A 16,772-nucleotide genomic window follows, 5' to 3' on the forward strand; every position below is an offset into this window, starting at 1 on the left:
CATATGAATAAACCAACACACTTTGCAGTGAGCTGACAGGCATACGCGGAAAGAAGAATACTTCCCCTGAGTTTCCTTAAATTTGATCAGCGGTGTCTGACAAAATCACATCTGACAAACATGCAAGTGAATCAGCAAATGGATCCAGACCAACAAGATGCTCATACCATTTCATTATAGGGACAAAATGTGCTACATATTGAATTCCATATATAGAGATGGGATGGTAGGAACTATGAAGCCTGAGTGGGAGCATAATTATAGTGTACGAATCAAGCATTAAAATGACATTTTTCAAAGCAGTAAACACGAATGAACGGAAAGACAGAGCTGCAAAGTTTATTGGCAAGATGCCTAAATGAACTTGAAAAATACTCATTTAAATTCAAATACTGAAAGTTTCTGCCTCCCTACAGCAAAGAGCCTCAATGTCTGTCCGAGATACTGCTGCAATCCCAAAAACCCAACTGCTGTCTGTTGTGAGGTGTGTAAATGGGTCAAAGATGAGGCTTTTAGGGGAAAAAGCAGAGAGAGTTATCATAGGTGGGAAATTATTTTGACAAAAAAAAAAAGTCATCACAGCACAGAGTACCTTTCAGAAGGCAAAAGGAAGGTTTTGTATTTTGAAAAACACCGGAACTTGTTTGTGAGATATAAGAAAATAAAAATAAAAAATCCGTCTGTCTTGAAATACCTCAACCTAATTAAAATTTCTATCCAGTCATGTTTGGTGAGAGCTTCTGGTGAGATATTGAGTAGAGAAATAAAGTTTTACAAATCTTTCAAAATGTGGAGACAGAGGAAAAATCTCCACAACCTGTTACATAAAAATAAGAATTCAGAGAGTGAAAAAAGCTTCAAGCCTTGATCTGCATTTAGTATTGCATGGTGACAATCTTTTAGAAAACTTTAGAAAATTTGAGAACTTTTTCTGTATGCTCACTGCACTCTGGAAAGCCATAGGGTAAAATGACTGAAGTCTTCTCAGGTACTGGGTACGGTTGCATTGCAGGTGCACATCAAAGCAAGAGAACATGGTGAACTAACATTCAGTGTTCAATGAAATGTAACTGTAACTTGTGGCTTCTTTGAAGAACGTGTTGCATAGTTTTGATGATGAATAATACAGCGATCTATTCCTGGTAGACACACAAATATAAAATCACTGTTTCTTTCATAATACTTATTTTTACACCATAAAATTTATGAGGCAGAACAAATGGGATGGATTTATTGAAATGGTGCACATGAGAAAATAACAGAATCATATACAGCAAACGTTCTGTCCATCCTTTGATCTTTGATCTCGCTTTATTCAGTTCCTGGTCAGGAGCCACTGGAGCTGATCCCAGCTAAGGTACATGCAGTTTATATCGATTCAACACAGTAGAAACATACCAAAACATTCACATGTACAGCCAATTTTAGGTCATGAATTAACCTAATATAAATGTTTACTGTTGGAAGAACGCTCCCGACAGTTCCAGAGAAAATCCATGAGTGAACATGCAAACACCAAGCAGATTTAAACCCTGTGACGTCAGAGCGTCAATCACTATGCCAGCCTCAAAATTATCATTTCAAGTACCTCTCCTAGAGAACATCCCGGACATTGCCATGTCATGTTTCTTAACCGACAACTTGGATAAGCTCCAGCGCCCATAGAGTAATTGATGCCAGGTGTGCAGGATGTGGAGAGCAAACCGTTTCTAGAACGTGTCAGGCAGACAGGTCAGGGTGAGTAGCAGAGTCCCAGGAAAAGTTTATTTGATTTGATACGGAATTCAGTATTGGGCTGAATAGGCGATGATAGGTATCGACTGCTGTAATCCGATGACAAATAAACAGATGATTAGATCCAAAGACAAATTACGCTTTGGACCTTGATCATGGTTTCCCCAGTACACGTGTCAAAACCAGTAACCCGTCCTCATCAGGGCAGACTTTCAGTAGGTTAAGGTGCCGCTACATTTATGTTAAAAAAAACTCTGCTCAGTGAACTGGATAGACCCGTCGTTCACCGGCAGCATGTCAGAGAGATGTGTCAGGTTGGCTGATACGTAATGTTCATTGGAATATAGGAATTTAGGAACTCAGGCTGAGTAGAACAGAGATGACAGGCAACAATTGTTCAACTTGTGGAAAAACAAATTAATGGATTGATTTATCCAAGGACAAGCTGTGCATTGGACATTGATCATTGTTGCTTTTTACGCACGTTTAAAACCAAGTTACCTGTTCTCACCAGAGCGGACTTTAAATTAGTAAAAGTGATGCTACAGCCAGTGTTTAGAATGGATTGAATTTATTATTTATTTGTTTTTGTTTTTTCCCAAAAAAAGATGTTTCCAATGATACTACGGCTCACAGTGTGACAGGAGGACAAACAGAAAGAGATATGAGTCCTTTCACACGCTCACTACAGCAGGACGGAGCAACTGCTGCTGGGCTTTGAACCTGCCTCCCAAAAGAGGCTTATTAGTGAGCTTGGCTGCTAATGCTAGCGCTCGCAGTTTGGCATCCTGTGTACTCGGTGGGACGGTACAGTTTCCTTTTCAAATGATGAACAAAGACTGTTTCCCGTCTGTGTCAGCACAGGTCCACAGGTGTTGGGGGATCTCCCTTGGCAATGGTTTCCTCACCTTGTGCTGACGCCTGATTCTCCCCGCAGTTTTCATTTTTAACTTTTGAGAGTTTTTGTTCCTTGTTATTTTCCCAAATGTGTCAGCAGTGCGATTCTGTTGCTGCAGCCTATTAGAATTATTTTCTAAAAGTTCTTCAGAGAGGACACAACATAAATAGCTTTTATTGAGCAGATCAAGTCAATGAAATATCGGATTACACATTCATTGAGAATTATTTTACCTGACTGCGTTTAGGTTTTGACCATTTTTTTTGGGGGGGGGGGGCAACATTTAAAGCCTTTGAGCTAGCCGTTAGCAACAACGCCAACACCTGTAGCTGGCTTGTCATTCCTTTGGCATCATCATAGCACAAACTTGAAACACATCCAACATGCTATTGTTTCTGAGCCCACCATGCTGTCGTTTGACAAAACACTGGGATTTCAGCATAACGCTATCTTTAAACTGACATGCAACCTGCTCATTGGGTGAAGAGATGTGTCACCAAGTTACAATGACTGTGACTTGGTGAAACAGTGCATCTCTTGTTATTTTAACCCGGGTCGGCCGTCAGTGTGGAACGTTCAAAATGACAACGCATTACAGACTGAGACCCAGGACCAATTTTCAGCAGAAAAACCCATCGTGAGCTCAAACCAATATGATATTATACTTCATATTCTGAACTTTGAGATAACTTGTCATGCTAGAAACAAACTACATAAAACAAAACCACTGGCAGTGGCAAGTTACAAATAACTTTTGGCTTATTTTTTGATACTTCTGCCTAGAAATCTGAGAAATAGTGTAACTGTCACTATGGAAACTAAATATCATTGTAATTACAATTATTGAAGTGAAATCTAATAATTTGGAGAAATAAAATGCACAATACACTACATTTGAATTTTGGTCAGTACTGTTGCCCTTTGATGCCTTGCTTTTGAAATTAGACTCAGTTGTTTTTTGTGTGCATGTTCTCCCTGTGGTTGTCCCTTCTCTGGAATGGGAACCTATGCATGTACCCTGGCTTTTTTCTAGAGTCAGCTGGGATCAGCTCCAGCTGCTGCAGCCCTAACTTGGATAAAACAGGTATAGAAGATGGATGGGGAGGGTGGAGGAGAATCTTTTTTTTTGTTGTTATTTTTTTACCCAGCCTCAGTGCACACTGAAAATATTAAATAAGTCATCAATTTCAGACTCAGGAGTTCAGTGGCCTACCTTGTTGGTGGTAAAGCAGCAGCTTTCCTTTCTCCAGCACCAGACTGAGGCTGTGATCTCTCTGTCCCTCCGCATGAAACAGGGTCCCAGAGTTTCTCAAGGTTTTAAACTTCAGAGAAATTACCTCCATCGCAGTCCAGCTCGGCCTGCTGTTCACTCTGTAGACTAGGCTGCTGCTGCCGTCAAAGCTTGCGACGTCTGATGCTACAAAGCACACACAGTTGCAGAAGACCCATTTACTTAAATGTCATATAATGTGCTAAAGTATTCTAAAATATTTAAATCTGTATGAATCGCCTGTTCAAACTGTTCACACAATAATAATTGTAGTGGTTTCATGCACAGTCCAAAGTATCAAACGCCACTCAAGATTCTAAATATAGATTTCATGCTCTTTACTAATGACTGATGACAACTCAACGTCCTGCAAGGCAGTGACAGCTAAATATGGTACAATCATTGGCAATAGATGTTCAGTAAGTAGATTTAGTTTCTTAACATTCAGGACTCTTTTTAACTGAATTCTACTTCTTCCCTGGCTTAAGTCTCACCAAAGCAACACCAGATATGTGTATCAAACGAAATAAACAAACAAAACAAAAGAATCATACAACTAAATCATCCTAAACTAAATACTGATATCTAGTTCCGGACATGTATAAAGAGTAAGGTTGTTGGTATTACTTTCGATGCTTGAAGTGCTTGTATTTCATTATTAAGACAATAAGGCTCAGTTTTTTTTGCTTCCGTTTCTTGTTGCATGCTGTACAACTAAAGTGTGGCCATTGTATTTTCCACAAATGAAAAAAAAACAAAAACAAAAGCAAACAGATTCCTGTGCATGACATTATTTTACAGCAGCAATGAGCTTTGCTTGTTTCTAACTGCAACTATTTTGAGGAAGCAGTAAAACCTTGAGTCTCTTCAACTATATACATCACAGCATTGTCATCAAGGTTGGTTTCTAGTCACGATTATTACTATTATTATTGCAGTGAGTAACCCCAAAATGATGTGTTTTTCTTGAAATGCTTGAATTAGCTTTGGTGTGTAAACCAGATGTGTGAGAATGTCAGTGGTTTGTTTTAATATTACATTCATTGTAAATCTCTTTCAAAACCAAACAAAGAAGTTCTCGTCCTTAAAACGAACCGAAGAATATTCTAATGTATCCTACGAGAATTCATAGAATGGCCACAATATATAAAATGGACTGGAAATATCAGTATCAGTCATTTCGAAGAAAAAAAATTAAAACAGTGGTTAAAGCTATTTGTGTTATAACTGCATTAAATATATCACAGAGGGCAGAAATGGCTTGCTAATGTTTCAGGGGGGAAAATTTTTTTGAAACAATTTCATGCAGCTTTGATATGTGATCAAAGTCACAGTGCTGCTGTTACACAGTGAATGAGTATAGTGACTATGTATGCTATGGAAAAACAAAGAAATTACTGAGACTCCAGACACATTCTGAACAAATGTAGGATGTTGTATTGACTTTGTGGAGAAGAAGTTGCAGCCTGAGAGTAGACTTACTGTATCGACATCCGTATATTTCCAGTCTGAGTCCAATCCTCCCAGTGGGGTTCCAGTCAAGCGGGATCAAACGAAGATAGCGAGCAATCACAGGTTGCTGCAGCTTGTACTGGACCACAGTGTCAGCGTTGCTGTTGCCTGGAAATGCCTGCACAAGCAAAATTACAAGTTAGTTGGCTTCTTCTTTTACGTCCAGCTGTTCTTTTGCCGCTTGTTGCAGAGAGTGGTTCTCCTTGTTCGAGGAGTGCAGATGATCAAAATGTCTTTGTAGTATACAAGCCTGGGGTACCTCAGATTGGAACATTCAGTACTAAATATGTAATTTGAGGGTTATAATCAAGATGTCTACAAAGTCAATTTATTCCTTTTCAAAAGTCCTCTCTTATATTTTTTGGACCAATCTTGGAAATCCATGACAAAATGGAGTTTAAGCTGATGGGAGCACATTTTCACTGAAAGGGTTAAAATATGCGGTGTTAGTACTAAGAGAAATTTATAGCCAGTGTGGAGAAAAACTCTACCTAACCTACTTGATCCTGGACAGTCTTTCTGCATTTTCAAACTTCAAGCTCACAGAGGCCATCGATCCTAACTGCTGATAATGTCTCTCCCTCTCCCCAATCTCTGACCAGTGATCAATAACTCTGGGACTATTCTGTCTCCATTCCAAGCCTCCCTAAAAGACTAATGGCTTCTATTTTCCCCCAATCAGCTGCCTATGGGAATCTTGCACTTGTTCCTGTTGTTGACAGGCTCCCACATGTAAAGAAAATACAAGATGCATTTGGGGTAAGTTGTGTTTAAGTGTGGTCCTTTGCTTGTGTCTGTCCTCCTTACTCTAAAGTGTGTGATATTACCTCTGTGTGTGTGTGTGTGTGTGTGTGTGTGTGTGTGTGTGTGTGTGTGTGTGTGTGTGTGTGTGTGTGTGTGTGTGTGTGTGTGTGTGTGTGTGTGTGTGTGTGTGTGTGTGTGTGTGTGTGTGTGTGTGTGTGTGTGTGTGTGTGTGTGTGTGTGTGTGTGTGTGTGTGTGTGTACTGATGTGGCTACGGGAGTGAAATTGGCTTCCCTGGCACTGCATAATAGTGATCTCAGTGCCGTCTTCAGCGCTTTGAAGGGCTGAGCCGGCTGGGCAGCGGAGCGTTAAGCTCAACAAATGGCTCTGTTTCCTGCTGAGGAGGCCGAGGAGAGCAGCATCTCTTTTACTCGCCCAAGCATCTTTGATATATGTGTAGCCTCTGACAAGTCTTCAGTCAATGGAATGCAGGTGGGCTGAGAATGAGATGAAGATGAGGAGGGAGGGGTGATAAAGTGGGAAAGAATAAATAACAGTGGATGAATAACTTAGTCTGTACCAAAAAAAACAACAACAGATGATAATACAGTTTAAGCTTGCACTTTTATTTTTCTTCAGTAAATATGCCACAAAAATGCAAATCAGCACAAAAAAAGGACCTTTGTGACACGAAGGTCTGAGTAATTAGTGAAGTAAAAAGGATCCTGAAATGAGTCTGAAGGTTGACTGGCCTTACGAATGAGGAATTCATATGTTCTTCCTGTGCAGGTTTTCTCATGGGACTCAAACAACCAAAAGAGATGCTCGGTAACAGTGATTCTAAATTGTACGTGTGAGTTTGTCTGCGTATGCGTAAGAGTGTGTCTCTGAGTTAGTAATGTAATCTCCTATCATAAAACAACATTATGGCCAGGATGTAACCTCGCTTAGACCCTTTCTCTGCTGGGATTGGCTTCAGCCCCTCACAACCCCCTTCCAGATAAAGTCAGTATACACGATGGATGGATGGATGGATGGATGGATGGATGGATGAATGGATGGATGGATGGATGGATGGATGGATGGATGGATGGAACAATCTAATCAAATCTACTCTTTAATCGAATTAAAATAATTTCTAAAAAATAGGTACCCTAATACTTTGCATGGACTCTGTGCTTCATAACAAATTCTGTTCAACGCTTTTGTTATAGAATCATTACAAACAACTGAATCTTGTCATTCAACATAATTTGATCAGCTTTTGCAACTTCAGCACCTGTGACAAGTTATTGTCAAAGAAAAACATATTTCTTCTGATGAAGTTGTGCGAATGATCCGCGTATCAAGAGGGAATCTTAATGGGACAGTCATTTAGACATGAGAGCTCAACACCGTGTTTCCCTGACACACTGTCCCTCTCAGTGTTTCATTATTATATCACATTGTCATTGTAAAGGTTACAGGCATCGAGCCAGTTCAGTTGAATTCAGAAGGTAGTTTAATCATGTTTTGTCATATTTAATTTGGTGCTTTGAAATTCATCACTTGCAAAAAACCATGTCTCACCATGTACAAAAACATTCTTTTTCAAATCAATCATAACTACATTAACAGACTTTCACATGTTTACACAATAAAATCATGTTTTTTTCATGTCTGAATATAACAGAAGGATTGTTTCTATAACTTAGTGTTGGCTTCAGAGCCTGTGTTCTGGCTACATGTGCAGCAATGAGGCTATATAAGCACTTGATTTGTTTTGGTGATACATAAATTTGTTGTTGCACATTTTGCACCACAGCCATGCTCTTGTCTATGCTTTCGTTCTGTAGTTTTAATACCAAAAATTTCCACTGACCGAGCCCCACAACAGCAAACTACTCTCATTTGTTTCACCTAGCACACCCTGTTGTATTTCATCCCTCTCCACACCGGGGACTGTTGTCTGATGCTTCTCGTGCATCACTATCATCGCCTGCCAGGACCTGCCAGAAAAAAGAACGAGGAATTGGCTTGCAAACTAGCAATTCATTATAGTAAGCAAATAGTTACTGTCAGCTGTAACAAAGCCAGAACAAATCAACAACCCTGCTTTCTGCCATCTCCGCGCATGACCTCCACCTACCAAATCACTGACTTGAGCCAGCACAGTTAGCAAGGTTCAACTTCTCATTTCATTTCCATTGACAAGAGGATATAACACTGAACACAATGAACATTAAAGGGTCACTAGAGTATGAGCCGTATGCTGGAAATTGTAAGGAAGTTATTCAGGTGCACTGGAACATGTTCCATGTTAGAGTGTATAACTGATTAGATGATTAGAGCGATTTTATGTTTTCTGTCATTAATTTATAGAAATCAACAGGTTACCTTATCAGCCCTAGTTAAAATATAAAGAATAAAAATGAAAAAAATTTTAATTAAAAAATTTCAAATGCAAAAAAAAAACCCTCAACTGAAATATGTATATTAAAAAAAACGTATGTCCGATGACAAAGTACATGATATTTTCATGCTATTGACCTGCAACTTCTTCTAGTTGTATCTCAAAGTGAATCCGTTTAAAGTAGTTGAATGCAGCTTAGGGGTGATCATGTGTGATCGTGTCAGGGCAGTCTATTTTGATTCTTAGCTGTTACTAATTCTTCTGTCTGTCTGTCTGTCTGTCTGTCTGTCTGTCTGTCTGTCTGTCTGTCTGTCTGTCGGTCGGTCTCTCTTCTACATATTTTTTGGGCAGTTTTACCTCTTCAGACCAGATTTTGGGAAAGGTTTCACATCTTAATCTCATTATTTGTTACGAGCATACGTATGCATATGCATGTACTGTTTGTATATGTATATTTTCTTGTGACAAATCTAGTGTAATTCCAAAATTATACAACTGACTAAATGCAACTTGGTGCAAGGACAGTGACAGTGACTATACATCTTCAAAAAGATGAGCTTTTATTTTTCCACTATTCATAACAAACCAGTGAAATATGTTTCAAATGCAGTATAAAGCCTTGTTTGCACTGCGTAGTATATGCCGGTACAGTACACATTTTCACGTGTGTCCACTGACAAAAGTTGTGGATTATACCGAAAGTACCATACTCAACCCCAGGAGGAGCTACAACACAGCCATCTGCTGAGTGGTAGTGACGATTGTCACTCTCAACAAGCCCCTAATATTTTAACTAGCTCATTGGTCGTATAAACCCAGATGTTGTTGTTCGCCGCAATCCATCAATCTTCTGAACGATGAAAAGCACACAAGTATAAAAGAGTATAACAGAAATGCTTCGATAAAACAGACACCTTGAAACTGCACAAACATTGTACTAAATGTCTTAATGTTTCAGAAAATGAGAAGAGAGCGGAGTGAATGATACATCAGGGGCTGACGTGAGAGAGAAGATGATACAACTTTTTGATGTTTTCAGAGTAAAATATTCCCCTCCATAGAGCATCTAAGCTGCTTTGGTAACATGTGAAGCTGTGTAACACTCTGAAAGATGATCTGGATCTACACATTCCAGGCTGAGTGTCAAATCCACAAGTTCTTAAGCTGCGAAAAGTCACACCCACTCTTTTTTTATCAATAATACAAAAGGCTTGGAGAGGTTGTATCCTGCTCCAAGGAAAAATCATATAAGGAGTTGTATTGTAATGAAAAGCTGTTCTTTAGGCTGCAATGAGAAGGCAGCGCCTTGCTCTACAAAGCAGGGAGGAGATGCTTGAATGCTCCTGAACTATCTAATGTTGTTCAGTCAGTGAGTGGTTTTCTGTCATTTCAACATCAGCAGTTTGCCTGGTGCTGATAAGTCATTTTGTCGACTAGTTGTTGTGTTGTGTAAGAAAAAAATCCTGAAAATAATAACTTTAGTTGGGAAAAGAAGCATAAAACATATGAAGCAACAACAGTCCAAGGGTACTACAGTCCTTCTGCCATATGCCCTGCTGATTCCTCCCACCCACTTACATTGTGAGCAACTGACACTCTCACAAGAATGGCTCACATGAAGTTAGTGATCATTCTGCAGGCTTGCAAGCCAATGATGGACATTTTCACTGCTGCAGGAATCAAAGCTGTGACTTTTTCTACTGTACCCAGTCTATTGAACAACAGCTCTACACCAGCCCCCTGTCATTGGAGGTTAAACTCTTTGACAGCAGCTCCATACTCCTCGACAGAAAACTGCCCCGATTCTTTACATTGTTCCATCTATTATTAATACAGAGTGAAAGACTCCTTGTGAGCCAACTTGCTGCTGCAGGCAGTTCCAGTCCCCACCGATAATGTAAATTATGACCATGTCAGTGAGGCCACGTGTATTTTATTTCAAGTTGATTTAACCTCTCCAGCAAATCCCAACTGTCTGTTTTGACACAATGATGCAGTTTGTATAAACATGCCATTTCTAGTCCATTAACACCAAACTGTGAGCACTTTGTGTGTTTCAAAGTTAGTCTTTCATTTTACTGTGCAAAGGAAATTATTCTGCAAACAAATTAAATATTGTATTCCTTTACTTCAGAGCTATCTCGTTCAGTTTACTGGCAACTTAGTAATGGACTGAAAATTCCCAACAAATATTTTGTGGATTTCAATTAAATTGTATTTGAAAATCCTAGTTTCTAAAGGTTGGTGTGATTGGTGCAAAAGAAACATAGAGTACAAAACCCTTAGCAGCAGCAGGTGCAGGATTGTTATTTTTTTTAAATAAAACATACTGTTTCAGAATTGAATACTGTAGGAAATAATTGTGAAGAAAAAATAGTGAAGATACTCATCTGTTGTATGCCTTGACACATAAAATTACTTTCATAGTAAATCCAACAAGTCGGTATATATTATCCATGGCCACTGGATTCCAACAACAGTCACGAACACTGTTTAATGGGAAATCTACCATATTAATAATGGCTGAGCTGATGTATGAAAACATATTAGGTGTGAGAGCATTAGTGAATAGAATAGAATAGAAGAGCTGACAATAAATGCCATTAAACACAAAATAACAAAACAGAATCTTATATAAGAAACAACATCAAATAAAATAAATAATGGTTCTGCGTTAACATGTGAAAATTAGAAACCTGTCTCCACATTCAAAAACATATTTAATGTGCTTTGATCACGGGACTTTTTTAAAAGCTGTCTGTGTGGAAGAGCACATACATTAAGCAGATTGAGAAAAATACTCCTGCACCCTGGAGCACACAGGAACATACTACATTTTCAACTGGAAGCGCCTAGAGGTCAAAAATTATATCAGCATGGCAGATTACCATGAATTCAACACAGTTGGTCACAACCCCCCGAACCAGTTCTTAGTATATAATTAAAATGATAAACCTACCCCTAAGCTGTCTTCCTGCCGATGTTGCCTCCAGTTGTGTCCTGTATCACTGAACATCAACAGGTAGGCGGTCAGCCAGTCTGAGCTGCCATAGCGACCCTGCGTGGCCACAGACGTGATTTGGGTTCGCCTGCCCAGGTCCACTTCCAACCACTGGTATCTGTCTGAGACGAGGGGGGACCAGCCTCCAGCTCCTACACAGGGTACAGTGATGAAAACGATGAGTTAATGAAAGAACATGCCAATGTTTGTATAATTGATGTAACATGATGATCGTTCATGTTGTTAAGATATGCAGTCACAGTGTGAGGATGAAATAGTCACTTAATTGGTTTTTTGATGATTCAAAACAGTCTAAGACCAAAAGACAAACCGCACCAATGAAATGTAACTGACCACATTTAACTCTGCTTGAAACTAAACTTCACAATTCTAGATTCACAGTTTGGAACTGATATTTTTTGAAACCTGAATTTTAAGTTAGCCAGTCATAGTCTTACGTATTAATCCAATTGGCTTCTTGTAATGTCCACAGATGGATTTCGAGACGTATGAATGGTCCGGAAAACATCTTCCACAGAGAAATGTTCCAAATCATAGAATGAATGTAGTTTATTACTATTTAATTTTTATGAGGATACTTACCATACAAAACTCACACGAGCCAGGCTATATCATATCATAAAAAAAGTTGTTACTACCATATTAACACGGCTGAACATTTCACGCTCCGAGTGCTGCTTATTCTTGAAATCACAGTGAAGGCAGCTTTCCGCTCACCTCCTTTGAAACAAGCTTTCTGGACCATTTTCTTACTCAAGCTGCTATAACTGTAACCCAGGTAACCTTGTACTGTCTTGTGCAAGTAGGGATTTACTTTTAGTAGCAGATGCTTTACTTTTAATTGTACCTCTAAATTCAGATTTGTTGTTAATGTGAACAAAGCCGTACTATTGTTGAGATGTGCTTTAGCTGAGCTGCCAGCGCCGTGAGGCTGATTCACTCATTAAGTTCACCTGAAGATACATCAGTTAGTTTGATGAAGATGGTTTGTGAACACACATTGTTTTGATCAGTTTGAAGGTACTTTGGTCCCTGGTCCCATTACTCCGCAGTATTGTTGTTGATTTTGCTGTTTGCTGCTCTTTGTCTTGTTCTTTGTGAGGCAGACAGCAATCACCTATAAGTCTGGTCCTGGAGCCAGGTTTTGCGTTCTGCTAAAAAGGAGTTTTCCCCCCTTTCTCTCCACTGTTGCTTATAAAACTGTTGATTTATTTTTTTTTTAAATTCAATTACCATCTAATGTGTGAGGAGATGACACTGTTGTGACTGGGGTTGTTTAAAACAAGTTGAATTTATCTGAGATGAATACAGTATTTACTCAATGACATAAAATTAGGCAATAAGCTAAAGATTTGTCCGGGGCTCATGGTAGTAAAATAAATATGTCCTACCAGTGGAAGACAAAACTTGCATGTAATTGCTTCATAAATACAAAAATGCATTAGACACTGGGGCACTACAGTCTTCTTGAACTCTTCACAACTGAGTGTCAGAGTCTGGCCAGTTAATACATGTGTTCTTGATTTTATTGGATCACCAGGTTTGATAATACTATGTGCTGAAGTTTTGTACAACATCATAAAACATTTAACAATCCAATCCTTCACAACTGTGTGCTAATGCAAAAAAAAAATCACTAAGCTGCTGCTGCATTGGTGTTTTCTACGGCAATATGAAGTGTATGATCATGTGTTCCGGGGTATCTCGCTCCATTTTGGTCCTGACAACAGCTGTTGCAACAGCTGGAGCAGACATCCTGGGATGTATGAAATTAACTCTCGCTGTGTTCATATTGCAACTAAACAAAAGTTGGTCCCATCAGCGCTGTTAGATGTCAAACCAGACAAAAACTTTTTTTATTTTTTTTCTAAATTGTGAAGTAGCTGAATAGAATAGTTGCACCCTGTTTACTGTAGTATGTAGACAGTATGGAGCTATGCCAATGCCTCGTAGTAAACCTAACAACATGTATTTCTTAAAGGGAAACATTATGAAAAGTTTTTTTTTTTTTTAATTCTGGCTGTCAAACATTCAGATGGACAGATTAATGATCATTATAAATGGCTTTGATATGTATTTCGAAAAATACTGTTGATGTTTGATCTGACAGCACTGATGTAACATTTAGTCACCAACATCATTCCGTGTTGAACGAGTTAATGACATTGTGGAAATTAAGCAAAACTAAATAAAACAATCGCACAAAGCAACAGAAAAACTTTGACATAGCTAACAAATGTTCTTAAAGTCTTAAGTAATCTTTCAGCTTTGCACATCTGTACACTTTTTTCCTCTTTTTCAGTTTTTTTTTCTGATAAGCAGTAATAACTTCTTGTACTCCAAAGAATCAACTAAGGTTACATAATAAACAATTGTGTTTCAAACACTTTACACAGTTAAATGTTTTACCAAGAGAAAGTTAATGAAATTATTTCTTTTTTTTCTTTATGTATATATACACACATATACACATTCACACACACACACATGCGGTATACACATAGATGGATACATGTAGGGTGGACAGGACAAATTTGGGGAAAATGAAAATAAACAAAAAAAAAAGACAGAAATAAAGAAGCAAGAACAAGAACAAAGAAAAGCAATCAGACAAAAAATTAATCAATTAATCAATTCATTAATTCATTAATTCATTAAAAAAATCTATAATTACAAAAATAAATCAAAATAAATCAAAAATAAAGTGTGAACAGAACAAGCTAACTTTAAACAGATTGGGATATACATAGGTTTTTTTGTTTGTATGTAGTTGGCTTTGGGGTTTCACTTTGAGTTGTCACGTCTTTCAATTTTCATATATGTTACCCATTTAGACCAGTTATTGGTGAATTAATCATTTTGTAGATTAAGCATGTAAGTTATCCTTCCATCCGGTGCCATTGACAGCGTCTATCCATTTGTGTATGGTGGGGGGCTCGGAGAGTAATCAACTCCTCGTGATGGCCTTTGTGCATGAAATTATTTCTGATATGTGAAAGGCAATTTGACAAACTCTTCTCTGAATAAGTAGTTCTGTTTCACACAGATTTCATGTTTCCATGTTGCAAAGAAAAAGGAAACAGGAAAACACAGCAGGTGAAAAGATACTTACAAAGGTTAGCCACAATACGTAGAAATACAAGAAGTTAAATGTTGTGCATGCCGCACAAATTTGTGTGCAAGTATAAGATTTAAAGAGAAAGACGGCAGCACTTGGTGGTATGAAAAGCAAACCTGCAAACCTGATGCCGCTGCCTATGTCCACCTCTCAAGAGTCTAATCTAATCTTTTGGCACCAGCATTCCTTTAAATAGCTGAAATAAATGATAAATGATAGCACAAGCATGTGAAAAACAAAATAGCTTGATTCGAACAATGAAAGGTCTCAATTTTACATTAACTTCTCTGCAGAGACCAGTCCAAAATAGAGAACATGCCAGGAATACAACCGTCAGGATTTATCTGAACTTTGTCTCGTGTCATTTCACACAATGGATTTTCTTCACGAGAGGCTTTATTTGGGAAAATTGAACCTATTGCAGACGTGTGAGTTGGAGGTGAGCTCGTAGGGTCAGAAGGTAAGTCAAAGGAAGGGACGGAGAAACACAAAAGAAATTCTTCTGTGATACAGTCGCTAACCTTTACAGAGACAGCCGAAACTCACCCAGCTGCAATTTCATTTCTATTTTTGATGGCATCCCTGTGCGTGCGTGCGTGCGTGCGTGCGTGCGTGCGTGCGTGCGTGCGTGCGTGCGTGCGTAATTGCACAGGTGTTTTATCTGACTGTGAGTTAGAAAGAGCGTTACTGAATAGGAGGAGCTTTGGCCGAACGTGATTATGAAGAAACATTGGAGGTGATGGAAATAAAAAAGGAGAGAGTGCTTCTAGCTTTAGTAGATAACGACTCTGAATACTGAAAAGTGTGTGTGTGTGTGTGTGTGTGTGTGTGTGTGTGTGTGTGTGTGTGTGTGTGTGTGTGTGTGTGTGTGTGTGTGTGTGTGTGTGTGTGTGTGTGTGTGTGTGTGTGTGTGTGTGTTTGCGAGCGCGCGCGCGCGCGTGCGTGTGATACAAAATGCTGAGTCAGAGCAAAGCAAATCCATGGTGCCTGAACAGCAGATGGAGGGATTTCACCCCTACAGAGCAGAGCTACACACATCACATACATAAGAACACGCGAGAAGGCAGAAAGTCTGAAAAGCACTTTAAATTGTATTACGAAGGCGATTTCATGCTGACTTAAGCACCACACCAATCAATACTACAGACACCTCAGACATGCAACCGGATGTATACATACTTTCTTCTCAACATACTTCTTACACAGACCACTATCCAATTACTGCAGTAACACAGCTCATCATGAGCTCCAATTAAGATTGCCCCACAGAGTACAGCACTGGAGAGTTTGGTACTGCCACTGGACTACTGATAGCAATGTCAATGGCATTGCACAAGAATGAAACATTTCAGTTAATATGAAACTTTTATCACAACAGGCATAACTTGTAGTTGGGAATCCAAAAGCAGCATAATCTAATAACTTACATTACACTTTCAGAAATATCCTATGCCATGGGACTGTGAACACAAAGATCAACAAAACCAGAATTAGATATGAAACTTCAGTAAAGCGCCACTGGATAACAGTGTCAGATCTCAGCAAAAGCCTGACCCAGGAAACACAGTCACTTTGTTCAAACATAATTACAACACACAATCTGAGTTTTAGTCCTCAATAACATGAGTTTGTTTCACTGGGTAGTTCCTTTTGAGTGATCATTACTAACAGGGCACATCTTGCCAGAGAGCAACATTATTTTACATTGCAGTGAATTGCAAAATCCATCAATCTCTTATAATGGTAAGAACCATTTTACCAGCAGATTAGATAAAACGCATGTTTCAAAATTCAAGTAAAGCAGAGCTGGCCACATTCACACATCACAACTGGAACTCACACCGTGAACCCTGAGATCACATGTGTTGCATGTAATCTCTCATTAGTAAACTTTGGTTAATGTCAGACTGACTGAGGAACTCCGCAGTTCAAGATTGTGTTGTAAACACCTGATGGGTTCCATAATGAGAAAAAAATTATTAAAACAAAATCAGGTAGGTCCTCATAATAATTTGCACTTACAGTTTTCATTGGAGTTTATTGAATTGTTGTCTTCATCACATATAAATTACATTACATTCTCA

General features: G+C 38.8%; 1 protein-coding gene across 1 annotated transcript in view; it reads right to left on the reverse strand.

Moving 5' to 3' along the window:
* Positions 1–16,772, reverse strand: part of LOC308115616 (contactin-associated protein-like 4) — a gene marked incomplete at both ends in the record, with an annotated part of 108,741 nt that overhangs the window by 62,351 nt on the left and 29,618 nt on the right. The window contains 3 exons of the mRNA XM_080473209.1: positions 3,846–4,049; positions 5,385–5,532; positions 11,508–11,701. Of these exons, the coding sequence (XP_080329335.1) occupies positions 3,846–4,049; positions 5,385–5,532; positions 11,508–11,701 (546 nt within the window). The remainder of the gene's footprint in view (positions 1–3,845; positions 4,050–5,384; positions 5,533–11,507; positions 11,702–16,772) is intronic.

The sequence above is a fragment of the Lipophrys pholis genome (assembly GCF_963383615.2).
Source record: "Lipophrys pholis genome assembly, chromosome: 10".
NCBI lineage: Eukaryota > Metazoa > Chordata > Actinopteri > Blenniiformes > Blenniidae > Lipophrys > Lipophrys pholis.